Source organism: Saccopteryx bilineata, chromosome 5 (assembly GCF_036850765.1).
Source record: "Saccopteryx bilineata isolate mSacBil1 chromosome 5, mSacBil1_pri_phased_curated, whole genome shotgun sequence".
Lineage (NCBI taxonomy): Eukaryota > Metazoa > Chordata > Mammalia > Chiroptera > Emballonuridae > Saccopteryx > Saccopteryx bilineata.
Genome location: NC_089494.1, coordinates 125,545,037 through 125,571,190, shown reverse-complemented (window position 1 = coordinate 125,571,190; position 26,154 = coordinate 125,545,037). Strand labels below are relative to the sequence as shown.

Sequence of the window (26,154 nt, the reverse complement as noted above, 5' to 3'; positions counted from 1 at the left end):
GGAGCCTGCGCGCTGCAGCCGGCCAGTTCGCGTCGGGAGTGGTCGCCGAGACCTGGACTGTGAGCTCGGAGCGAAGGCAACGCCGAGGTCGCCGTGTCCTGGTGGGCCGCCCCAGCCGCCGCCATGGGCAGTGAGTAGTGGCGGCGCAGCCGGGCTCGCCGGTTGGCGTTTGGAGTGGGGCTCTCGCCGGGGGCGCGGGCCTGCCGCCTTGCGGGCAGTGGGGCTGGCGCCCGCTCGGGGTTGTCCTGCCCGCGGGCCGCAGCTTAGGGTGTGGGCCACAGGCCTCCGCCGCCGCTCCTCCAACCTTGCGAGGCCTTGCCCAGCCGGCTGCGGCGACCGGGACCCGCAGCCCCGGTATTTGCGCTCCATAGATGGCGAAGCGCAGAGGACGGCGCGGGCAGGCCACTGGTTTGGGGGGTGGGGACTTAGAGAACCGGGCGAAAAACCTGGACCACTTAGAAATTTTCATGAGCTTAGAAAGCTGTTATTTTCATTCCCAAGTCACCCTTCCTTGGCATGTTAGTTGTGATGAATAAAGCTTCTTAAGAGTTGTATAATTTTAGAAGAGTGATGCATCGCTTGTATTTTAGGGGAGGAAAGGAGTGCGTTAGGTAGCGTTTTTCTTAAATATTTTTATTTCGTTTTGTGGTGTTTACTGAAAACTCACTGTATGTATGTAAGGTTGTTTAAGCCTTAAGGACAAGGCCATGTATTATGGGGATCTTTTGAGGGCTCCATCCTAAACACTCAGCACCACATATATTATTACATAGCTCTTCAGATGTTGGTAGGGTGAATGGGTAATTGCACACTCAAGCTGTGCACCCATTTGAGGGGAAGCTAGAAAGGAAGTAGAGGAGATCGTGGCCTTTAATTTATAGTATAATGAAAAGCATTGCTTGTGCATGAAGACTCCAACAGAGGTGATCATGAAATGCCAAGAAATGTGGGAGGGTAGGTTGGATTGAGTTGTGACTGGAAAGCGATAAAGAGATTTTAGGAAGTTTCGTATTGTGATTGTTATTTGTTTTGCTTTAGAGATAAACACTTTCATGATTCAGATTTGCTTTCCAAATAGTCCAAAATGGTACTTGGGTTATAAACATCTGCTTATGAGAATTTCAGAATTCTATCAAACTAGTGAGTGCCATCATTTTGAGAGGTTATATAAAAAAGGTAGACTTTTTACCAACTGCTGAAGTGTGTCAGTTTTAAAACAATTTCATGATACCAGTACAGAATCCAGTGTGTGTAGGGGAAGACGATCATAACTAATAGCTGCTTGTAGCCTCTCCTTCTGCACACTGCAGACCTGACTGAAAGTAAAGTTTGAGAGATTATTATCTCCATTCTTCAGTTCTTTGGCAAGGCTTCATTTTAGTTATGCCAGAATATGGTGTCTCTCCTCAAAGTTCCTTGGTTTATCTTTTATATATTATAAGAGCAGGCTGGGAAAACAATACTGTCTGATGAAATGTAATTGTCATTCTGTGGGCTGTTTATTGTACATAAGCAAGTACTTTAAAATCATTTTTTGGGAAAGCAACCAAGCAATGAATAGCGAGTTAATGAAGTGAAGTAAAAGTTATCTAGAAAGGCAGTTCCATGATTTCGTTCATTTACTCATTGCAGCAGCTTTCAGTTTAAGTCATTTCTGCAGTTTCAACCCATTTTCTGTTGTATTCCTCTTCAATTCCTCCAATGATAGCTATTTTCTTCTTGAATGCATTGTGTTGTGGGTACCATAAGTAGGCTGCATTTGCTTTTTTTTATGCAGTGGTACTCACTGAATTATTCCTTGATGTATCAAAGAGTTCGGTACAAGCATAAGGAACCAAAATCATGACAAAAGGATACTTGTATTACTGATCTTTTACTGGTTGAACCCTTAAAAACCTTTTGGATTTTTTTGTCTTGGATTATTTCTCTTCTGTATTTAAAACGGAGAGCATTAGGAATAATTTTGGGAGTGGGGAATGGGATGAATTACCATTAAAAGTTAGGGAACATTTGCATTTGATTCTGTAAAAAGCTCTCTTTTTTAAAAAACTTTGTAATAGAGACATATATTCTTTTTTTCCCACAGTCAAATTTTTAGAAGTTATCAAACCTTTCTGTGCGGTTCTACCAGAAATTCAGAAACCTGAAAGAAAAGTAAGTATAATATTTTAGACCTAATAATTGGAAGTCTTAAGTATAGTATTTTAGTAATATAGAGGGTACCTAAAGGACTTATTCTGCTAGACCAGCAAGATTGATTTATTTTCCCCAAACTCTTTTGTACTTATAATTGGAAAAATACTGTATTACCTGCTCCTCTTCCCTGCAAAAGGAATGAAATGAATAAAACTAGTATAGACCTCTTTAGACCTAGATAGCTTGTCTTGTGGTTTTAAAAATACAGTAACTGTTCTTTAAGTTCTAATGTTTCCAAATCAAGTGTGTTTTGGCTTGTGTGTTATATAAGATACAGTATTTCCCTATCTGTAGTGATCTTTATAATTCCTGAAGTATGGAGTGTGCTAATGATGTGATCCACTGCACTGTGAATGGCCCTATCTGCTGGTTTGGTTTTGATCAGTACAGCTGTTTTACATAAATGAATTGTAATTATACAAGTATATACCTTCTATTTTTTATTAATTCAATGCAAAGAAAAATTATAGGAATGCATTCAGAAAATAATTGTGACTGCATCAAATGTATACTTTCGGAAATAAGATATTTAAATTCCAGAAATATTGTTAATCCCAAACTGGCCAGTTTCCTTCCTCTTCTGATTTTGATTTCTCATGAAACTAACAGGTATAGGGACATAGAGATCAGTAAAACTTTTGTTAAACTTACTCTTATTTAGAAGTATATTCCTTTCTTATTGCTTTGAGGTTTAAAAATATATGTTCATATAATATTACATGCAGTCCTAGCTTTGCACTGTACTAGGTTAACTGAAATGTGCAGATATTCGATCATGTCTTGCTTTGCATTCTTTTTAGTTTTAGTTAACATGGTATAGTGTGATGGTCTAACTATATTTAAATTACTTTATTGTTGGAAAAGTAAAGAAAGTTATGTTCGAGAAGTTCAGTTGTTTGCTTTAGCTGCTAACGGGTAAGAGTATTTTAAGGGTTAAAAATAGCATGCCATGATGGGGAATGTTGGCTTTACTTTAATAGGGATATTTGTTTTTTCTTAGTTTTGATTGACTGTTATTTATACTTTCTTGAAAGATCCAGTTTAGAGAGAAGGTACTGTGGACTGCTATAACTCTCTTCATTTTCTTAGTATGTTGTCAGGTATGTAACCGTAATGTTAATAAATGTCTTTCCTCTTGTTCTAAGGTTTTGAATGGTTAGAATTGAGGAACTTATTTTATTTTTATTATTTTCCAAGTGAGAGGAGGGGTGATAGATTCCCTCATGCACCCCGACTGGGATCCACCCTGCAACCCTCATCTAGGGCCAATGCTCTGTCCATCTGGGGCCATGCTAGCAACAGAGCTATTTTTAGTATCTGAGGCAGAGGCTCTGTGGAGCTATCCTCTGCCTGGGGCTGATGCGCTTGAACCAATCAAGCCATGACTGCAGGAAGGGAAATGAGAGAGAGAAAGGGGGGAGGGGTAGAGAAGCAGACGGTTGCTTCTCCTCTGTGCCTTGACCAGGAACCAAAACCAGGACATCTATAAGCTGGGTCAACGCTCTACCACTGAACCAACTGGCCAGGGTGAGAAACTTATTTTATTTAAAAAATGTTGAATTATATTGAGTGTTGTTATTCTTTTTTAATGAGTTGACAGTAAAAATGGTTATCTTGTCCTACTCTACTTTTTGTTTTTTTAGTTTAGTAGTGGGCTTGACATTTTCTCTTAGTTTTCAGTTAATGATCTTTATCCTTTGTTCCTTTGAGATTTTTTTCTTGTCTTTATGACAGATTTTTTTATATTAAAAGTGTTAAAAGTTTGAGTTATATATTGGATGTATATGTTCTTTACATTTTGTTTGCCTTTTATCATGTTGTAGATAGCATGTGTTAAATAAGCCAGATTATGGAACCCCAGGGATACATTGTTTTTATAAATTTATAAAATTCAATGATGCTTAAAAAATATTTTTTAAAAAATTAAGTTCATAGAATGTGACCTGTCCACGTCACAGGGTTGTTGTGAGGATTAAATTAGATTATTTAGGTGAAAGCTTTTTGAGGATTTTGAAAAGCTATTGAAATACACAGAAAAAGTTGTAAAAATTTGATTGTATTAAGAAGTAATACAAAAAATCGCCAGTTGGATAGAGTGTGAGCCTGGTGTATGGACATCCCAGGATTGATCCCCAGTCAGGACACAGAAGAGAAGCAACCATCTGTTTCTCCCCCAACCTCTCCCTCTTCTCTCACTCTTTTTCTCCCTTAGCCAGTGGCTCAATTGGTTCCAGCGTTGGCCCTGGGCACTGAGGATAGCTTGGTTGGTCAGAGCATGTCAGCCTCAGGTGTTAAAAGTAGCTCAATTGATTCAAGCATCAGCCCCAGACATGGGTTGCCAGGTGGATACTGGTTGGGACGCATGTGAGAGTCTGTCTCCCTGTTTTCCCTTCTTTCACTTTAAAAAGAAAAAAATCAGGCAGTAAAACCAATTAGGTCCATAATTTGGGAAAAAACCAAATATGATGTTTTGAAAAGTAAAGCAATTTAATCATTATTAAGTTTAAAATTGATTTGGATGGTTAAGGAGAGAGAACATTTTTGTTGGGTTTTTTTTTGAGAGAGAGGTAAGGAGAGAGAGAGGGTGAGAGAGGGTTGGAAGCATCAACTTGTAGTTGCTTTCACTTTAGTTGTGTGTTGATTGCTTCTGAGAGAGGGAGGAGAGAGAGAGAAAGAAGCATCAACTCCTAGTTGCTTTCATTTGGTTGTACATTGAGCTTCACATACGTGCCTTGATTGGGTGTGCTAGTGACCTCTTGCTCAAGCCAGAGAGGCCTTTGGGATTTTTATGCCAGCAACCTTTGGGATCAAGCTAGCAAGTTTAGGGATCGTGTGGATAATTTTTGTACTCAAGCCAGTGACCCCTCATGGAGGAGCCCTTGCTCAGATCCAGTGACCTCAGGGTTTCAAATCAGTGACCTCAGCATTCCAATCAACACACACTGTACCACCACAGGTCAGGCAAGAGAGAACTTTTTCTTTCTTTTTTTTTTTTTTTGAGGGGAAGTGGGGCAGGGGAGAGAGAAAGAAAAAGAAAAGTATCAGCTTGATGTCCCACTTAGTTGCTTAGTGCCGTTGATTGCTTTTCCTATGTGCCCTGACTGGGGCTTGACCAGCAGCCTCGCAGGTCAAGCTGTTGCCCTTGGGGTTGGGCCTTGACCAGTGATCAAACCGGTCATCTTGGGAGTGAGCTGGCTACCCCAGGATCAAGTTTGCAAGCCCAGGATCATCATTTATCCCTCCATACCTTTCTTCATTCCCCCCTCCCAACACAGTCACCACACTTGTCTGTGTCTATGAGCTTTCCTCCTTTTTTGTACTTTTTTGCTCAATCCCTTCACCTTCCTTATTCAACCCCTCTTCTCCCCCAGTTGTCAGCCTGGTGTCTGTGAGTCTGTTTCTGTTTTGCTTTGTTTGTTCATTAGATTCCACATATGAGTGAACTCATATGGTACTTGTTTTCCTCTTACTGGCTTATGAAAAGTTTTGACAAACGTACACCCTCCCATACTTACCTCAGTGGATAGAAACATTTTTTTCACTCCAGGAAGTTCCCTGTAATCTGTCTCAGTATACTGTCATGTCACCTTCAGTCTCAGGCAACCATTGGTGTGTTTTCTGTTTCTGTAATTTGATTCATCTTTCCTAGAGTTTGATATAAATGGTATACAGTATTGCACCTTAGTACCTGACTTCATCATCAGCTTTTTGAGATTCACTTATGTTGTTGGTATAGCAGTGATTGATCCTTTTTTATTTCTTAGTAGTGTTCTACTGTATAACTATATCACTCTTTGTACATCTAGACACTTGCTCGACATTTGTTTTGTCTTTTTTACCTTTTGGCCATAGCAAATAAAGTTGTTTGTAAACATTCACGCACAAGACTTTTTGTGGACATGTTTACATTTCTCTTGGGCAAATATCTAGGAGTAGAATTGCTGGATTGTATGATAAATATATGGATAAATGCTGGATTTGTAAGAAATTGTCAAACTTTTCTAAGTTGTTGCCCCATTTTCTGTTCTCACCACCCAAGTATAGGAGTTTTAGTTGTTGCTCTGCATCCTTGCCTACTCTTGCTATTGCTAAGCATTTTACTATTAGCCTTTCCAATGGGTGTGGTTTTCATTTGCATTGCCCTATAAATAATACTAAAGTTGCAGCTTGCATTTCCCTGGTAAATGATATTTAGAAACTTTCTCATGTACTTATTGGGTACTTGTTTATCTTTTTTTTAAAGGTTTTATATATTGATTTTATGGGGGGGTGCGAGAAGTATCAACTCATAGTTGCTTTACTTAGTTGTTCATTGGTTGCTTGTTGTATGTGCCTTGACTAGGCAAGCCCAGGATTTCAAACCGGTGACCTTAGCATTCCAGGTCAACATGCTCTAGCCACTAGGCCACCCCGGGTCAGGCACTTGTTTATCTTTTGTAGAGTGTCTTTTCGAATCTTTTGCTCATTTGCAAGAATTGGGTTATTTTCCAATTAAATTATACTCATTTTTAATATTTTCAGTGTAGAAGTTCTTTGTCAGATATACGTATTGTATTTTCTTCTAGTCAATGGCTTGTATTTTCATCTTCTTAACTATCTTTTGAAGAGCAGAAGTTTTTATTTTGATGTTCACGTTAGCTTTTTCTTTGATTATTCATGGTTTATGTTTCCCATGTAAGAAATTTTTTGCCTATTCTAATATAATTTTCTCCTGTGTTCTTTTAAGTATTTTACAGTTTTAGCTTGTGTTTTGGTCTATGATCTGTTTTAAGTTAATTTTTATGTACGGCATGAGGGTTTTCTGTATGTGTAGCCAGTTGTTGAAAGGCTTTCTTCCTTGGGAATGGGGTAAGGGGAGCAAAATTGTCCCAGATTGAGAACAGCTGTTTTATACTTAATGTTACAACATTAGCACTTCTTCATTCTGTTATAGTTTTCATAAGTATAGTCTTTAGTGGCTGCATAATTTTTCTCTGTATACAGGGTGGGGCAAAAGTAGGTTTACTGTTTATATGTAAAGTATTATAATATCTGTATAAATTAAAATGTAAATGTTCGTTTGTTCAAAATCTTAAATCTCCAACAGTTCTTTACTGATTACTTTGAAATTTTGACACAACGTTGCATTTGAATATGCGCTCTTTTTTATATACCTACTATTATATAGATATAGCTATCACACTGTGACAGGTAAAAACATGCTTTTTTTGAAAAACAGCGCCATCTGTTGGATGTAAAAGCAACACACACTATACTAAATATTTTATGATTCCATTTCAATGTTTCCGATTTACGATCCATTTACATGCAGCCAGACTTGGTGCACGGTTGCGAGCAGGGCGATCGCTCTCTGCAGCTTCAGATCTGCTTCGTTCTCAACAGAATGAACGCAACAGTTTAAGAGTGGCTAAAAGACGTCAACGAGAAACAGATCAGTGTCAAACACGACTCCGTGCTCAGCAATCATGCGATTACAATCACCTTGCATTCTGGTACAACCCAGCTGATGATTATAGTTTGAGCCGGCATGTTCTCATCAGCACTATGACTGAAGTGTGTCCTTATTGCAAGGCTCTGAAATTTAATGGAGAAACAAAAGGAATGTGTTGCGCCACCGGAAAAAATTAAACTGCCTCAACTTGGAGAACCACCAGAGCCATTAAAAACTTTGCTTGCTGGATCAAAACATTTTCTATCTAACATCAGGAAATAGAACTCATGCTTCCAAATGATGTCGTTTGGCGCAGAAATCGTAACAGCTCAATTCATGCCAGCTTTCAAAGTGAAAGGACATATTTATCCTAAAGCTGGCTCCCTGCTTCTGTTCCCAGATGCTCAATATAAATTCCTACAAATGTATTTCATCGGTGATGGCAATGATGAATCGAATGCACGCTGCGGAATTTCTACCAGCATAAAAAGGTCCGTCGTTTCCCAACTGCAAGAGCTTCTCGGAAAAAAACAATTTAGTGTATTTGTTTAAAACAGCAGTTGATGTGACACCATCTGATACACACAAGTTTGTTATTCATGCTGACAAAATGGCTGCTGGAGAACATGTGTGAAGATTCAATGCTCCAGCTATAGACGAAGTGGTAATTGTTATAATCAGTGATCAGTTCCAACCTAGAGATATTGTTCTTCATCGGAGAAACAATCAATTGACAAAAGTTGCAGAAACTCATCGCTGCGATGATGCCCTGCAATATCCAATCATTTTTTGGGATGGTGCCGATAGATATCATGTCAATGTTAAGATGATAAATCCAGTCAGTGGCGAAGAAGCAAATATGAAATGCAGTGCAATGAACTATTACTCATACTGATTAATGATTCGAGAGAATGAAGACAATTACATTTTGAAATGCTATCAATTGTTTCACCAGTACATCGTAAATATGTATGCAAAAATAGAAAGATTGTTTGGTATTCATCCGTTTGAATCAGACCAAACTTCGCTCTGAAGAATACGTTTATTTGTGAGATGCAGTTGTAAGTGACAGTAGTACAACTAACATTAGAAGACTTAACGATTTTGCCTTCTTCATATACAGGCAGTCCATGTCATATGCATGAGTATGCTCAAGGTGCAATTGTGTAGGTTCGTCACTAGGGGCGTCCAGACCTATTCATTACATTCACATGCAATCCAGTTTGGGACGATATACAACAGTTCTTACTTCCTGGCTAATCGCTGGTGGATAGGCATGACATCACAGCACATGTTTTCAGACAGAAGCTGAAATCGCTGATGGATTTCATGGTAAAACATGAAGTGTTTGGGTCTGTACACTGTAAAAAATTAATGAGCAACGTCGTAGAAGCAACAATCTTGACAGGACCTTTCAAAGGTGAAGATATCCTCATTTTTCGCATTCCTATGATTCCAGTGGATATGCCATTTCAATTTAACAGATTGCAATTCCCAATTCGATTGGCGTTTGCAATCACCATCAACAAAGCTCAGGGCCAATCTTCAGAATTGTGCGCTTTAGACCTACACATGGATTGCTTCTCACATGGACAATTATATGTTGCGTGTTCTAGACTCGGCAAACCAGACAATCTCTATCTACACAGACAACAGAACAACAAAAAATATTGTATACCCACAAGTGTCGTGAAATTAAACATTAGAAACGTGCACTTTCTCTTTTCTTTTCCATTTAACCAGACTGTGCCACAGCAACGCGTGGCCGGGTACAGCTAGTATAAATATAATAATATAAGAGTAAACTGTGTTTTGTGTACTCACTACTGTAAACCTACTTTTGCTCAGCCCTGTATACCATCTTTGGTCTTAATTTGGAGTGTGTCTTTTTGGCTGTCATTAGTAACCCTGGCTTATCAAGTTTTAGAGAGAGGAAGGAAGAGAGAGAAACATTATTTGTTGTTCCACCCAATTATGCATTCATTGGTTAACTCTTGTATGTGTCCCAACCAGGGATTGAACCTGCATCCTTGGTGTGTTGGGATGACACTCTAACCAACTAACCTATCCAGCCAGGACCCCATCTTAACCATTTTTAAGTTTATCATTCAGTAGTGTTAAATATAGTCACATTGTTTTGCAACAAATATTCATACTGATAGGAGTATTTATTAGTGAAATGCTTTAAGTAAGGATTTCTGTTGTTTTTATTTTCATAAACAAACTTTACCTTTAAGGTATGCTTGTTTGTTAAAGAACTTGACAAGTTGTGTTTTTTTTTTATGAGTATTGCAAACATTACATTAATGCATTACAGAATAAGTTTAAACTTAATTTATGTAATACATTTTTATAAAATGTTTATGTCATGATAGATACCACTGTTTGGAATCATGTCATCAGATTCTGCAGATCCTTTCTACTGGATGAGAGTTATTCTTGCATCCAACAGAGGTAAGTACTTTTCTTTTGCCTCCGTACTTGTACTAACATTTTCCTTTTTATTTTTATTTTTTTGCTACACATTACGTCAAGAACATTTTTTTTTTTAACAGAGACAGAGAGAGGGATAGATAGGGAGAGACAGACAGGAACTGAGAGAGATGAGAAGCATCAATCATCAGTTTTTCGTTGCGAGACCTTAGTTGTTTATTAATTGCTTTCTCATATGTGCCTTCAGACCGAGTAACCCCTTGCTTGAGCCAGCGACCTTGGGCTCAAGCTGGTGAGCTTTTGCTCAAACCAGATGAGCCCGTGCTCAAGCTGGCGACCTTGGGGTCTCCAACCTGGGTCTTCCACATCCCAGTCCAATGCTCTATCCAATGCGCCACCGCCTGGTCAGGCCAAGAACATTTTTTTTTATTACTAAATAATGTATAACATTGTTTTAGATCAGTGGTAGTCAACCTGGTCCCTACCGCCCACTAGTGGGCGTTCCAGCTTTCATGGTGGGTGGTAGTAGAGCAACCAAAGTATAAATAAAAAGATTTAACTATAAGTTGTTTTATAAAGATTTATTCTGCCAAACTTTGCGAAAGTCCAACATAAAGTACTTGGTAAGTAATTCTTATTATATGCTTTGACTTGCTGTAACTCTGCTTTATAAATTTTATGAAGTAAAGTTACTTCCCTACTTTATAAATCCCCATTACTGTGGAATCGGTGGGTGATTAGAAAATTTTACTACTAACAGAGATACAAAAGTGGGTGGTAGATATAAAAAGGTTGACTACTCCTGTTTTAGATGATTTTCTATGTAATTTTAGATATTGCATTGTAAGAGTCACAAATTTTTTAAAGATTTTTTATTAACTTGGTATGTAATTTTTTATTTTGCATTAAAATGTTTAGTGTAAACTTTAAAAATAATGATTTAGATGGAAATCTGAAGATTTCTTTCAGCAGCTTTCTTTAACCTATTAAGTTTATAGAATTTATAGAAATTTATATGTTTAGTATATTTACATTGTTAATGTATATATTAAGAAATATGACCATGTCAGACTGGCATGGTTGACAGATCCTTTTTTAATAAGTAATTTTTATTTAATGCATTGTTGCAAGGTAATGTTAATAGAATTTTTTTTTTACTAGTTTAATGTTTAAGGGATGAAAATTTGCTTAACATTTAATCATGTATGTTCATTGATGTAATTAAGGACTGGGACACTTCTGAAGTAATCTGCATTATGTATAGCAAAGATTATATACTTCTTTCCCCTTTCTTCACAGGAACTTTAATGGAATTGGGTATCTCCCCAATTGTAACATCTGGTTTGATTATGCAGTTGTTAGCTGGAGCCAAAATCATTGAAGTTGGAGATACCCCTAAAGATAGAGCTTTATTTAATGGAGCCCAAAAATGTGAGCATTGGGGATTTTGTAGTAAAGATGATTTTCTACAGTCTTTTGTGTCTGTGGTTGTAACATGTACTTCTTATCCCTCAATTTTTTCAGTATTTGGTATGATCATTACCATTGGGCAAGCCATTGTGTATGTCATGACAGGCATGTATGGGGATCCTGCTGAAATGGGTGCTGGAATCTGTCTCCTTATCATTATTCAGGTAAATTCTATTTTTTATATACAGATAACAAATAGTGTGATCCCTTTTCTTTAACAATTCTTTAGATAATTGATACATTCATTTTTTTTTGAGAGAGAGAGAGACAGGAAGGGAGAGAAATAGAGAAGCATCAACTCGTAGTTACGGTATTCTAGTTCATTGATTGCTTCTCATATGTGCCTTGACACGGTGGGGGGCTCTAGCCGTGCCAGTGACATTGGGCTTCAAACCAGTGACCTCTAGGCTCAAGCCAGCAATCATGAGATCATGTTGTTGATCCCACGCTCAAGCTAGTGATGCCATGCTTAAGCCAGTGAGCCTGCTCTCAAGCTGGCGAGCCCACACTCAAGCCAGAGACCTTAGGGTTTTGAACCTGGGACCTCAGCATCCCAGGTTAAGGCTCTGTCCACTGTGCCAACACTAGTCAGTCTCATTTTCTTACTATCAAATTATTTAATTATTTTATTTTGATTATTGAAGTGACTTCTATCAATTGTGTTGATGTGACAATTTGAAACTTACTGTAATAGCCTCATAGCTGTGTAATATAGTAAATTATGGATTAACTAGATTTCATCAATTCCAAGATGCACATTTTTCACATTTTGATGTCTCTGAAAATAATGTTTTCTTACAGTTGATAGTGTATAGTGTCTTACAGGTAACTGCTGTCAGCCAAGTGATAGTCATGGTAGTTGTCTCTTCTTGCAGATGTGTCAACCTGATCATAGCTATTCATGTCACATCAATTGTTGGTATAATGTATTTTTGACTTGAACTGACTTTTAAAATGTTTTCCAAAACTCTGCTATGTGCTTGTTATTGAAATGAAAAGATATTATATGTACACAAACGCACAGAAAGGGCAAGCTAGATGATTAACATCAATATCTAAATCTAAAATAACATTTTTTATAAGTAGAAAATAAAATTTCTTATAAGCTGTGTCATATTCAACATTGACAGTTTATATTTTTTCTTAATTGTACACAAAATAATGTCATTAGAAATATCTTCACATCAGTGAAATACTATATAATTTGCCATACATGTATTCTGTGAGTTTTTAAAATGGATGCTATGGACAGAATTTTTGAAGGCCAACATTATTGCTCCTCTACTAAGTATCTTAAAGTGTGTGAAGTTTGGTAGATATTTCTATAATGCACAATTCTTAAAAATCATTTAGAGAAGTTGCCCAAGATGGATTGTACTTAAATTATATAATAATTTATTGGATTTTGAAAAGAAGTTTGTTTAAATTAAACACTGGGCATTTTTTCTAATGGTCAGAAGGATCAAGGTAAAAAAAAAAGTTGTAAATAAAATAAAAGTACTAATTTATTAATATATGTATTAAGAAATTTGACCATCACAGACTGGCATGGTTGACAATTCTTTCTTTAATAAGAAACCTTATTTAGGAAGCTGATCATAATAAGATTGTTCAGTGAGCATGATTCAGAACAAGAAGAGTTAGAGTGTTCATGTATTTATTGGTGTCATTAAAAATAGCGAAGACTTTTATAATGAGATGGAGAGATTTTGTCTTTTTGATAATGGGAGGAATTTTTAATGGATAATCAGAGTCTTTGGTAGTTTTCAGAGCCCCTGTGGGTTCTCATTTGGTATAAAATACATTTAATAAAGAATATTTTTCCATTTAAAAATACTTGATTGGCCAATGTATATAGCCCTTGGAGGAAGAAGAGTTGGAATGGATGGGAAAAGAAGATTGAGAACTGAATTTAATATCTTTCAGTGCTTAAAGTTTCTTCATATGCTTTTGGCATTGTTAAGGATAGTGATAGACCAGTTGTTGCCTTACGTTTTATTCTATTTTTTAGCATTTGCTTTTATGTAACCTATAGTTTAGAATAACTTTGAGTTTTATACACCAGTAAAATTTTTCTAGTATTTTATTAAGGCTTGATTTATTATGGAACCCTAGCTGAGCAATTCTGGGTTACTTTATTAATTTTTTTTCTTTATATTTTTAATTGAATTTATTGGGGTGACACTGGTTAATAAGTTTTGGGGCACAATTCTACACATCTGTGCACTGAAAATATTGACTTGACGTCAAGTATCAGTTATTGATTTAAATTGATTTAAAATGGAATTAAGTTATTTAAATTATTTTTAGTTTTTGCAGTATTACAAATCTAGGAATAGTTATATTCCAGAAATAAAACAAGTTAAGAGAATATGTATTAATTTGTTTACATCAGTTCATAGTAAGTTATTCTAGTTTTAATATATATAGAGAGAAATATGTCATGTTTAATCATAGATGGGTAATGACCCATTTGCATCTTTTTTAAGGTACACCGAAGATGTATGATTGGATCACTGTGTTTTTACCTAGAAATATAGGTTTTAAAAACCATTTGTGTGTTACTGTTAAGGTATTTCTCACCTTAATTATTCTTATTTCATTCACATGGTCAGTGTCTTTCAACTAGTGAGTTAAGAAATCTAACTAGTGGGTCTTGATTAAAATAAAAAGAATTGAAACTATCAGTGTGCTTGGCACATTGTAAAGGTAAGTGTTGTTTTGTCAAAGTAAGTTGTATGTCTGCAAGCATGCATGTGTAAGATTGAAATGTACAGTTTTATTTTCAGTCCTGCCTTAGAGATTCATATAGAGTGTGCATTCTACAAGAGCATGCAGCTAGTATTCAGTTCTTACTACCTTTCTAGTTAATGAGATGCTGTAACTTCCTGGTGTCTAATTCTTCTTAGAGCCATGTGTATTTTACCATTTCTTATCTTATTTCTTTAGTTATAGGAACCATTTCTCATTTAGTTTTCTTTTTAATTCCTTTATCCAGTTGGAAAATGAGTGTGATTTTCATAGGCTATACACACATCGGGCTATAGCCTGATGGACGTTGGTCTGAGCATGTGGAATGGAGAAGTTGATTCAGAGCTGCCCATGTTTGCTGGCCAGGTGGTTTAACCAGTCATTTAGTCAGAAGCCCATGATAATACCTTTTGGTTGGTTGATAGTTTGTGGACAGCTTTTATTCCCTGCATGGGCTTGGGTTTCTGTATGCTTTATAGTATTTATTACATAATTGTGTTTAAAATAAAATCTCAGTAGTAGCTCCTATCTTTTGTCTTCTCAAAATGTCAAACTTGATTTTCAAACAGTAAAGGATTCATGAGCTCACTTAGAAGTTTTGAGAGTTATATTCTTTTTCCAGTCCACTGAAAGCAAATTATTGAATAAAAGACTGTCAGTAGACAAGTTAGGCTCTATAAAACCATTGAAATGATCTTTAAGGAAAAAAATTAAAACGCTGTGGAAGGTAAGCATACTGAATATGGTGCACTGTGGTTTGTTGCTGTCTGTTCTGTCCTGTGGCATTTCCTTACTTCTGTAAGACAGTGTCTTTATAGAGGGGAAAGGCATGAGATTGGGGGGTTAGAAGCGTATTTTCTTCCTTGATTGATTAGGTTACTGAAGTGCAGGCAAGGAGTCCTGTGACCAAGGTTACTGTCAAGGCTAGGGCTTATTTTTAATTGGTGCATGCTTGTACAGAAATGTGTTCTCCAAGACGAAAAGTAAGAATTTTCAATTTCACATAATTTAAAGTTAGTGTGCTTTTGTTTTTTAAAAAATTATGAGTTTAAGAACCTGATGAACTCTTAACTGTCTTCAAATTTACCTTCTTTCTTTGCCACTATCTGTATAGAATGCATTTTTACAATGTTATAATCTGTGTATATATTAATTTGTGCCCTACTTTTTAACTTATTCTGTAGATATATAAAACTATATAAACAGTTCACACACTTCCTCTCATGGCAGTGTGCAATTGCATCTTGTTATACCATAATTCATTTGGCCTTTCAATTACTTGGCGATATTTGGGATGTGTTCAGTTTCTTGCTGTCATAAATTCTACAACTGAACATTTTAGTTTTATAATGTCCTTTCCAATAAGCCTTATTTGAGAGAATAAGCCTCATTTTCCTTATTGTAAGGGGAACTGTTGAGATGATAACATCTATTTTAAAAGTTGAAATGTCTGCTACGTAGTAGAGCAGTATTTCCAATCCTCTGATTTTCTGAATTAGCTCTTGACTAAACTACAGTAGGTTAAACGATACTAGGGTCATAGTAGTGATGATATTGTGACTGTTAGGTTTGAATGTTAGACATGTCCATACTTCTAAAGTAGTCACTGATGCTTGTCTTCCCCTTTCTTGAATTTTTTCTTGCTTCTGCTTACTTGCATTTCTTTCCCCACAGTTGTTTGTTGCTGGTTTGATTGTGCTGCTGTTAGATGAGCTGCTACAGAAGGGTTACGGCCTGGGGTCTGGTATTTCCCTCTTTATTGCCACCAACATCTGTGAAACCATTGTCTGGAAGGCCTTTAGTCCCACTACTATTAACACTGGCAGAGGTACATTGCAGTGACTGTGACTGCACGAGGGTGGCTGGATGGGTGCTGAGAAGTAACACTTGACGGAGCAGTATGTGCCGTAGACAGTGGCTTTGCTGTTCCTGCCGACAGCTGATGTTGACTGTTCAGAAGTTAATAAGCAGAGATTTGAGGAGTATGAAATACTACTTCTAAAAGAATATCTAACTTTTAGCCTCTGCTCATTTAAAATTTCAGTGGTTGTAAACATTTGAAATTTTTTTTTTTTTGCCTAAACCATTGCTGCAGAACTCATCAATTTGACCATTCCTGGGGGGATCAAAATATAGTGCATTAAGATTTTCAGGTGAAAACCTGTTATTTGTATCATCAGGGAGCACTAATACTTTTGCTGCTATTCTACATGGCTTGATAATAGCACCTAAATTTTGAAATATTTCATTCTGTCTTTCCCTTGATGCATCTCAACTTCTCTTGAATGCATCCTCGATTTGTAATGGTTAACATCTATTCTGATCCTAGCCTTAAGAAAATAGCAACAATGGTTTATTAATGTTCCTGGTAAAATAAATTTAAAAGCAAGCTTGATAGAGTAACATGTATCTTTTGAATCTGACCTCTTTATTCTGCTTTGCTGCTGCCTCCCCTGCCCTTCCCTCCAATATTCTCTTCCCTTCCCAAAAGTAAAGAAGAAGCAAAGCATTATCTACTCTTTTTTTTTGGTTTATTTTACTTTGGCTGTTTTCATCAAGCAAGAATAGTCTTTTGAGTAAACTTCAGATTTATGGTAAAAAAATACATTTTGCCTCAATGATCTAAATATTTTTAAAAGCTTCACATAGTGCTGTATCATAAACACTGATGCATTTTTACTCATATTTTCTGCTGTGTACTGGAGCTTGAAGGTTGTTTTGATATTCGAGACAGCTTTGAATGATGTGTCTATAGTAGTTCATTTCTTTTTTGATTTATCAGGTACTGAATTTGAGGGTGCGGTCATAGCTCTCTTTCATTTACTGGCCACCAGGACCGACAAAGTCCGAGCTTTAAGGGAGGCTTTCTACCGTCAGAACTTACCCAATCTCATGAACCTCATTGCTACTGTTTTTGTGTTTGCCGTTGTTATATATTTCCAGGTAAGTATACTTTCTCTGCTGCAGTAAGTGAGATGTGGATTCTTATTTTGCTCTTGAAAAGAAGAATGCCATTTGAAATGCTAGTATCTAATAAGTCAGTGTTTCAAAATCCAGTCAAGCAAATTCTTTCTTTAGACTTTGAGGTGTAAATAAAAAAATATAATGAAAATGAAGTAGAAAGGAATTTCTTTTTGTATGTCTCTTTGTAGAAGGGTTAAGTTTTATTAGCATTATCTTTTCATATTCCCTAATGTTATGGTGTTCTTTATGTAATATGTACAGTTCTTCTTACTCTGAATTTTCACTTTTTAGGGATTTCGTGTTGACTTGCCCATCAAGTCAGCCCGGTACCGAGGACAGTACAGCAGCTACCCCATCAAGCTCTTCTACACCTCAAACATCCCCATTATTCTCCAGTCGGCCTTAGTGTCAAACCTCTATGTTATTTCCCAGATGCTGTCTGTTCGATTCAGTGGCAACTTTTTAGTTAATTTACTAGGACAGTGGGCAGTGAGTATTTTGTTATTTATTCTAAGTGTTTACATTTATTATAATTTGCATTTCATGGTTATATTTTTAACTGAAAGTGATGATCCGCAATTGAAAAGCAGTTTCTATAACATTTGCAGAGTCACTTACCTTATAATCACTTTTGCATCTCATTTAAGTGATCTTTTAGGCTAAAATCACTGGCTCTCATGATTCTCTGTTCTGTGATGTTATTCCACAAGCTATTTGTTGATAATATGTGATACAGAAATTATTCTTCCTTGTTTCCCTGTTTTTCATGGCTTCAGTGGCAATAAACTAGTTTGTGATTAACAGGGCTGGAGAACAGAGTTGCTAGAAATAGAATTCAGCTAATTCGGACTTCCTTTTATAAGTTCTCTTTCTCACAGCCTCTTCTGAAGCAGTCCAGCCACATTGTTATGAAAGTGTTACTGTAATTTTGAATTTTTTTTTAAAGATTTTATTTATTCATTATAGAGAGGGGAGAGAGAGAGAAGAGAAAGAGAAGGGGGGAGGAGCAGAAAGCATCAACTACCATATGTGCCTTGACCAGGCAAGCCCAGGGTTTTGAACCGGCAACCTCAGCGTTTCCAGGTTGACGCTTTATCCACTGCGCCACCACAGGTCAGGCAATTTTTTTTTTTTTTTTTTTTTACAGAGATAGAGAGTCAGAGAGAGGGATAAATAGGAACAGTCAGACAGGAACGGAGAGAGATGAGAAGCATCAATCATCAGTTTTTCGTTGCAGCACCTTAGTTGTTCATTGATTGCTTTCTCTTATGTGCCTTGACCACGGGCCTACAGCAGACCGAGTGACCCCTTGCTCAAGCCAGCGACCTTGGGTCCAAGCTGGTGAGCTTTGCTCAAACCAGATGAGCCCGAGCTCAAGCTGGCGACCTCAGGGTCTCGAACCTGGGTCCTCCGCATCCCAGTCCGACGGCTCTATCCACTGCACCACTGCCTGGTCAGGCGAATTTTGATTGGTTTAAACTCTATCACCTGATCAAGGAGTATTTTTTCTTCCTTAAAAGTATAGAATTAGCCTGACCTGTGGTGGCGCAGTGGATAAAGTGTCGACCTGGAAATGCTGAGGTCGCCGGTTCGAAACCCTGGGCTTGCCTGGTCAAGGCACATATGGGAGTTGATGCTTCCAGCTCCTCCCCCCTTCTCTCTCTCTGTCTCTCCTCTCTCTCTCTCTCTCTCTCTCTCTCTCTCTCTCTCCCCCCCTCTCCTCTCTAAAATGAATAAATAAATAAAAATTAAAAAAAAAAAGTATAGAATTAAAAAAGACTAATAAGACTCTTTATTCTTTTTGTAGTATATGTAATTCTAGAATTTGTATTCCACTAAAGGATATTATTTTTGATAATCATTATACTAAAATATGGTACTTCTTCTGTTTATTTACCTTAATATGCTATCTTTTTCATTATAAGTTATAATGACATATTTCTGCTTTTACTGAAAGTCATTTTTAAAGAAATTTAAAGTTTAACAGGATAATACAGTGATTTTTGAATGTTAGTTGGAGGAAATAAGGTTCCCTTTATCTATAATATTCCTTTACCATTCCTTTACCATAAATTTGATTACCCGTGATAAGGGGAGGAATCTTTTTCTCCCCTCATGAGCTAATAGTCCAGCAATAGTTTCAAAGTAATACAAAATAATTATAGAGGGTCTATAATCTTCATACAACATCAGAGTAGTTAACTCTTTAACTAACTGGCATGAAATTTTTGGCAGACCAGCACTGGTCAGTGGTTGAAAAACACTGGTATAGAGTATGTTTAACCTTTACTAAGATTCTTTTTAATGAGATTTTTAGGAAATTGAATTCCTCTACAAATAGTACTTTTGATTTGGAAACAGTAATTCTAGGGGCACAGATAAGGAATCACATGGATATGATAAATTCAGAAGTCAGGTATTTTAATCATTATAACCAGAAATTGCTTTCCCACATCCTGTGGCCCAAAACTTATATTTAATATGAGCAAATACATGTTTCCATTTCTGTTACTATAAAAATTCTTAAATATTTGTGTGGATAAAAATCTTATATCTATATATTGGTTGAAGCATTGGCCCAGAGCACAGAGGTTGCCGGTTCAATTCCCCAGTCAGAATACATACAGGTGCAGCTCGATGTTCCTTTCTCTTTTCCTGCCTTTCTCAAAAACAAACAAAAAAACACCTAAAAACCCTCATATATTTATTAAAAGGCTATTATAATATACAGACAAGATAAAATTTAGGCGGTGAGTTGTTAGACTTTTGTTAATATTTCATGATTGCATCCCCCCTCCCATTGATTTGAGATGAGAGGAAGGGGGTGGGAAGAGAGAGAGAGAAAAGTTAATTTTTTTGTTCCACTTAGTTGTGCACCCATTGATTGCTTCTTACACGTGCCCTGACCAGGGCTTGAATTGGTGACCTTGGGGTTGAACCAGCGCCCTTGGGATTGAGCCAGTGACCCCAAGTTCAAACCAGCAACCTCAGTGCTCTTGGACAATGCTCTGTTCACTGTACCAGGGCCATGATTTCATCCTTAATAGAATACATGGAAATGAAAGAATCATATATATGGGTCTTAATGTGTTGTATACTCTTGTATAATTCAGAAAATTTCATATTCTAAATGTAATCACAGATTGACTATAAAGGTAATCATGTTTCTACAGGGCAGGAAGGAAGATTCTTATAGATGTGTTATAATGTTTTTTAAATTTTATTTTTTCCTTTAGTGGGAGAGAGGGAGTGGGGACAGACAGAAAGGGAGAAAGATAAGAAGCATCGACTCATAGTAGCGGCACCTTAGTTGTTCACTGATTGCTTTCTCATATGTGTCTTGACTGAGAGGCTCCAGCCAAGCCAGTGACCCCTTGCTTAAGCTAACAACCTTGGGCTCAAGCCAGCAACCATGGGGTCATGTCTATGATCCCATGCTCAAACCAGCGACCCTGTGCTCAAACTGGTGAGCTCGTGCTCAAGCCGATGGACCCGTGTTCAAACTGGTGACCTCAGGGTTTAGAACCTAGGTTCTCAGAATCCTAGACCAGTGCTTTATCCACTGAGCCACCACCTATTCCGGTATGTTTAAAATTTTTATTTACTGATTTCAGTGAGTGGCGAAGAGCGGGTAGAGAGAGACAGGAACGTTGAGCTGTTCCTGTAGGTTCCATTCTTGGGGATTGAACCAGCGCCTTTGCTCTTCGGGACTATGCTCTAACCAACTGAGCTATTTGGCCAGAGATTATGATGTTTCTTTAAAATCACTCTTCTGTTAATAATATATCCACATCTTTATGTAAGAACTACTCACTGTGTAATTTTGAAGGAGTAAAGATTTTAGATTCCAAAGCAAATCCTTAAGTAATTAGAGCCATTACCTGTAGGTGCTTTTAGCTTAAAACATTGTCATAATTTTTTTTTTCCAGAGAGAGAGAGAGGGATAGGCAGGGACAGACAGACAGAAACGGAGAGATGAGAAGCATCAATCATTAGTTTTTCATTGCGCGTTGCAACACCTTAGTTGTTCATTGATTGCTCTCCCATATGTGCCTTGACCACGGGCCTTCAGCAGACCGAGTAACCCCTTGCTGGAGCCAGCAACCTTAGGTTCAAGCTGGTGGGCTTTTTGCTCAAACCAGATGAGCCTGCGCTCAATCTGGCGACCTTGGGGTCTCGAACCTGGGTCCTCTGCATCCCAGTCCAATGCTCTATCCACTGCGCCACCGCCTGGTCAGGCCATAGTCATAATTTTTGAGGAGTCTGAAAAGTGACAAAAATGTTATGCTTCACAAATTAGGTTGGCCGTCTGTTCTTTTCATTCTTGTTCTGTAGGATGTCAGTGGGGGTGGACCTGCTCGCTCCTACCCAGTGGGAGGCCTGTGTTACTATCTTTCTCCTCCTGAGTCCATGGGTGCCATATTTGAGGATCCTGTCCATGTGGTTGTTTATATCATCTTCATGCTGGGATCATGTGCATTCTTTTCTAAGACGTGGATAGAGGTATCTGGTTCCTCAGCTAAAGATGTAAGTATTCAAAATAAAAATAATTTATAAATTTTAGGTGTTATAATGGTACCTGACATACTCTGTGTGTGTGTGTGATAGAGACAGAGACAGAGAGAAGGACAGATGGGGACAGACAGGCAGGAGGGAGAGAGATGAGAAGCATCAAGTCTTCATTGCAGCTCCTGTTGTTCATTGATTGCTTTCTCCTATGTGCCTTGACTGGTAGGCTACAGCAGAGCGAGTGACCCCTTGCTTAAGCCAGTGACCTTGGGCTTCAAGCCAGTGACCTTTGGGCTCAAACCAGTGACCATAGGGTCACGTCTATGATCCCACACTCAAACCAGCAACCCCGTGCTCAAGCCAGCGAGCTCGCGCTCAAGTGGGCAAGCTCACGCTCAAGTTGGTGAGCCTGTGCTCAAGCCAGCTAAGCCCATGCTTACGTTGGCGACCTTGGGGTTTCAGACTTGGGTCCTCTGCATCCTAGTCTGATGTTCTATCCACTGTGCTACCGCCTGATCAGGCAGTAGCTGATATACTCTTAGTCACTTTTGTGATTTAAACTTTAATTCATACATTCTTAATGGGGGTTAAAATTGGTTCCTGGTAGGTGCAACATTGATAGATTTTTTACAATGGTTTGTGACCCACTGAAGCTTAACACTACCTGACAAAAATCTTATTTCTTAGTATTAATTTTTCTCTAGGGAGGTGACTGTAATAAAAGACTGAGAAATACTGGTTTCATGTATGGATAACATGGTTGTGCAGTATCACAGAATCAGCCTCCTCAGATTTAATAGCAATGATATGATAGTGCCTACTTTAGGGTTCTTGTATCTCTCTCTCTCTTTTTTTTTTTTTAATTTAGTGAGAGGAGGGGAGGTAGAGAGACTCCTGCATACGCCCCAACCAGAATCCACCCAGTAGGACTCCCACCAGATGATGCTCTGCCCATTTGGGGCCATTGCTTCACAACCAAGCTATTTTAGCACCTGAGGTGAGGCCATGGAGCCATCCTGAGTGCCTGGGGCCAACTTACTCAAAGCAATCAAGCCATGGCTGCAGGAGAGGAAGAGAGAGAGAGAGAGAGAGAGAGAGAGAGAGAGAAAGAAAGAATGGGGGGGAGGGGGAGAAGCAGATGGTTGCTTCTCCTGTGTGCCCTGATCAGGAATTGAACCTGGGACTTCCACATGCCAGGCCAACACTCTACCACTGAGACAGACAGCCAGGGCCCTTGTATCTTATCATCAACCAGAAACTGGTAGATAGTGAACAGTGAGATATTCAAGTTTGATTTTAAAAGTTGTTTTTTTCTTGGCAGGTAGCTAAACAGCTTAAAGAACAGCAAATGGTAATGAGAGGCCACAGAGATACCTCTATGGTTCATGAGCTTAATAGGTAAGGTCAATAGATTTCATCCTTGTTCGGGGGGCAGAGATATACTTAGTTTTTCAATCTTTTATTTCTTGCCAAATGTTATTTGTTTAAATTCATACTTGAATCATTTCTACTTTACACAAAAGGACCAACATTAAACACAAAACTAATTGTTTTTCATATCAGAATGACACCTAAATTATTTTAATTGGAACTATGTTCCCCTTCACCTAGGAGCTTTTAAAAACTAGGAATTGTGATTTATTTGGTCTGGAGTAGGTCCCAGGCATCAGTTTTTTGGCAACAGCTTTATTGGTATAATTCACATACTATATAATTCACTAATTTGAAGTATATGGTTTAATGGGGTTTGTTAAATTATATAGTATATTCAGAGTATTATCATGACACTTTAATTTTAAAAACATTTTTACCACTCACAGTGAAACTTTGTACCCATTAGTTACTTACCAGTCCTACTCCACTTTCCCATCCCCTCAGCCCCAGGCATCAACTTTTTACCTTCTCTCTATAGATTTGCCTATTCTGGATATTTCATACACATGGAATCATATAATATGTACACTCTTTTGTGGATAGCTTCTTTTACCATAGTGTTTTCAGATTTCATATCTGTGAATAATATTCCATTGTATATAATAGCACATTTTGTTTATCCATTTATCAGTTGATAGAACTTTGGGTTGTTTCCACTTTCTGGCCATTACGAATAATGCTGTTAGGAACATAACTTACAGGTTTGTGTGAATGTATGTTTTCACTTGTCTAGGAGTAGTATTGTTGGGTCATATAGTAACTGTGTTTAACATGTTGAGGAACCACCAAATTTTCTTCCAGAATGGCTGTGCATGTATGAATATTCCAATTGCCACATATCCTCTCCAGCAATAGTTTTTGCTTTTTGATTAGTATGTAGCCACCTAGTAGGTATGAAATGATCCCTCATTGTGGTTTTGATTTACTTTTCCTTGATGAGTAAAATGTTGAGAATCTTTTCATATATTTATTAGCCATTTGTGTATTTCTTTGGAGATGTCCATTCAAATCTTTTGCTCATTTTTGAGTTGTTTTTTTGTTAATGAGTGATAAGATTGTTTAAAAAATATTTTGGATGTCTCATCAGGTATGTTATTTGCAAATATTTTGTCTCATTCTTCAGGTTGTCTTTTCACTTTTGTGATGGTGCCCTTTGAGGCACAAGTTTGTTATTTTGATGAAATTCAACATGTTTTGTCTTTAGATGCTTTGTGGTGCTTTTGATGTTGTATCTAAGAAACCACTGCCTAATCTAATGTCACAAAGATTTATTTTCTTTTAGAAGTCTCAACTCTTAATATTTTGGTCTATGACCCACTTTGAGCTAATTTTTATGTTTGGTATGAGGTAGGGGTCCAGATTCCTTCTTTTGCATGTGGATATCCATGCAAAATAATTATGTTCATAATTATTTGTTGAAAAAGTGCTAGTATTTTTATTTAAACTTTATTGAGAACATAGATGGCAGAGAGTGTAGTAAAATGAATCTGCATGTACCCAGGTTATACCTAGCTTCAGTAGTTATTATTTCATTCTTGTTTAATTTACTGTCTCCCTCAATCTTTTTTCTTTCTGGAGTATTTTAAAAACAATCCCATTATTTTGAACAGTTTAGGTGATTCTAACATGCAGTTAACATCAAGTTACTGTTGGAAGAGGATTATCCAGATCTTGTCATATAAATGATATTTAGTTCTATTATTTTTAAATTTTTTCCATTGATATGAAAGAGAGGGAGAAAGGAGAGAAGTATCAACTCAGTGTTCCAGTTAGTTGCTCCATTTAGTTGTGCATTCATTGATTGCTTTTTGTACGTTCCCTGACTGGGGTGGAACCTATGACCTCAGTGTGCCCCGATGACACTTTATCCTTGAGCCACGTCATTGATGTATGGAAATCATTCTGAAATATACTGTCCATCTAGAAGCTAAAGAGAGCTAAAGGTTATCTATTTTAAAATGATATTGAACATTTTACTACTTAAATCCAGTTGAGGATTCTAATCTTCTGCCATGAAAATCATGTATTGCCTGCCTTTCTTGGTTGTTTAGTGTCTTCTCGAATTCCAGGAGTAAGTCAGTCATTCCCTTAGTCAATTTACATCAACATATAACTGCTATAGACAACACATCAGTACTGCAGACTTCCCTGTTGGATTAGGTTAATTATACTTAAACATATTACTGCTTCTGTCACCCCTTCCCAGTTCCCTCTGCTGCCTGACTTGGTTTTGTCTTCTAGGTATATCCCCACTGCAGCTGCATTCGGCGGTTTGTGCATTGGCGCCCTGTCTGTGTTGGCCGACTTCCTAGGGGCCATAGGCTCTGGCACTGGAATTCTGCTCGCAGTCACTATTATTTATCAGTATTTTGAAATATTTGTTAAGGAACAGGCTGAAGTAGGTGGGATGGGTGCTTTGTTTTTCTAAATATGCTAGTACTTACTTTTTGTGTGAAAGGAAAACATTTTGACACATTGTTTTTGTCAAATAATGCTGGCTCTTCTTTTCTCCCCTCATTTTTTTTTCAAGTGCTAACTGAACTATTTCTGAAATGGGCACCAAGCTAACTGAACTATTTCTGAAATGGGCACCAAGCTAAGCCTGTGTGCAGCATTAGTACCAGCTGCCTTAAAACTCAAGTTTACATTATTCGTTAGAAAATACACATGTAGTGTTGCCTGTGATGCTGGAAACCAGTGTACCTGCCTGGCCATGTTCAGTTGTGAAGGTGAGGTGACATGGGTCAGTTTTGCACATAACATTCAAAACACTCAGTATTCCCCCCACGTTTAAAAATAGATGTAGTTTAAATGGCCACTTTCAGGATTTTGGGCTTATTCAATGAGTTCTAGAACATTTATATCTAACCTATATTTTAGATATAATTACATTTTATACTTTTTAAACTCATGGTATCTACATTTCAATCCTACCTCTCCATCCCTTCTCAAAGCAGCCACTTAGC

General features: G+C 37.5%; 1 protein-coding gene across 1 annotated transcript; it reads left to right on the top strand.

Moving 5' to 3' along the window:
* Positions 1 to 25,719, top strand: SEC61A2 (SEC61 translocon subunit alpha 2). Its single transcript, XM_066280940.1, has 12 exons — positions 1 to 130; positions 2,087 to 2,154; positions 3,231 to 3,296; positions 10,003 to 10,081; positions 11,360 to 11,491; positions 11,585 to 11,694; positions 15,956 to 16,109; positions 17,064 to 17,224; positions 17,537 to 17,734; positions 21,581 to 21,772; positions 23,076 to 23,152; positions 25,430 to 25,719. The coding sequence occupies exons 1-12, from the start codon at positions 124 to 126 to the stop codon at positions 25,614 to 25,616; spliced, it is 1,431 nt and encodes a 476-aa protein (XP_066137037.1). The 5' UTR covers positions 1 to 123; the 3' UTR covers positions 25,617 to 25,719.
* The last annotated feature ends 435 nt before the right edge of the window (positions 25,720 to 26,154 follow it).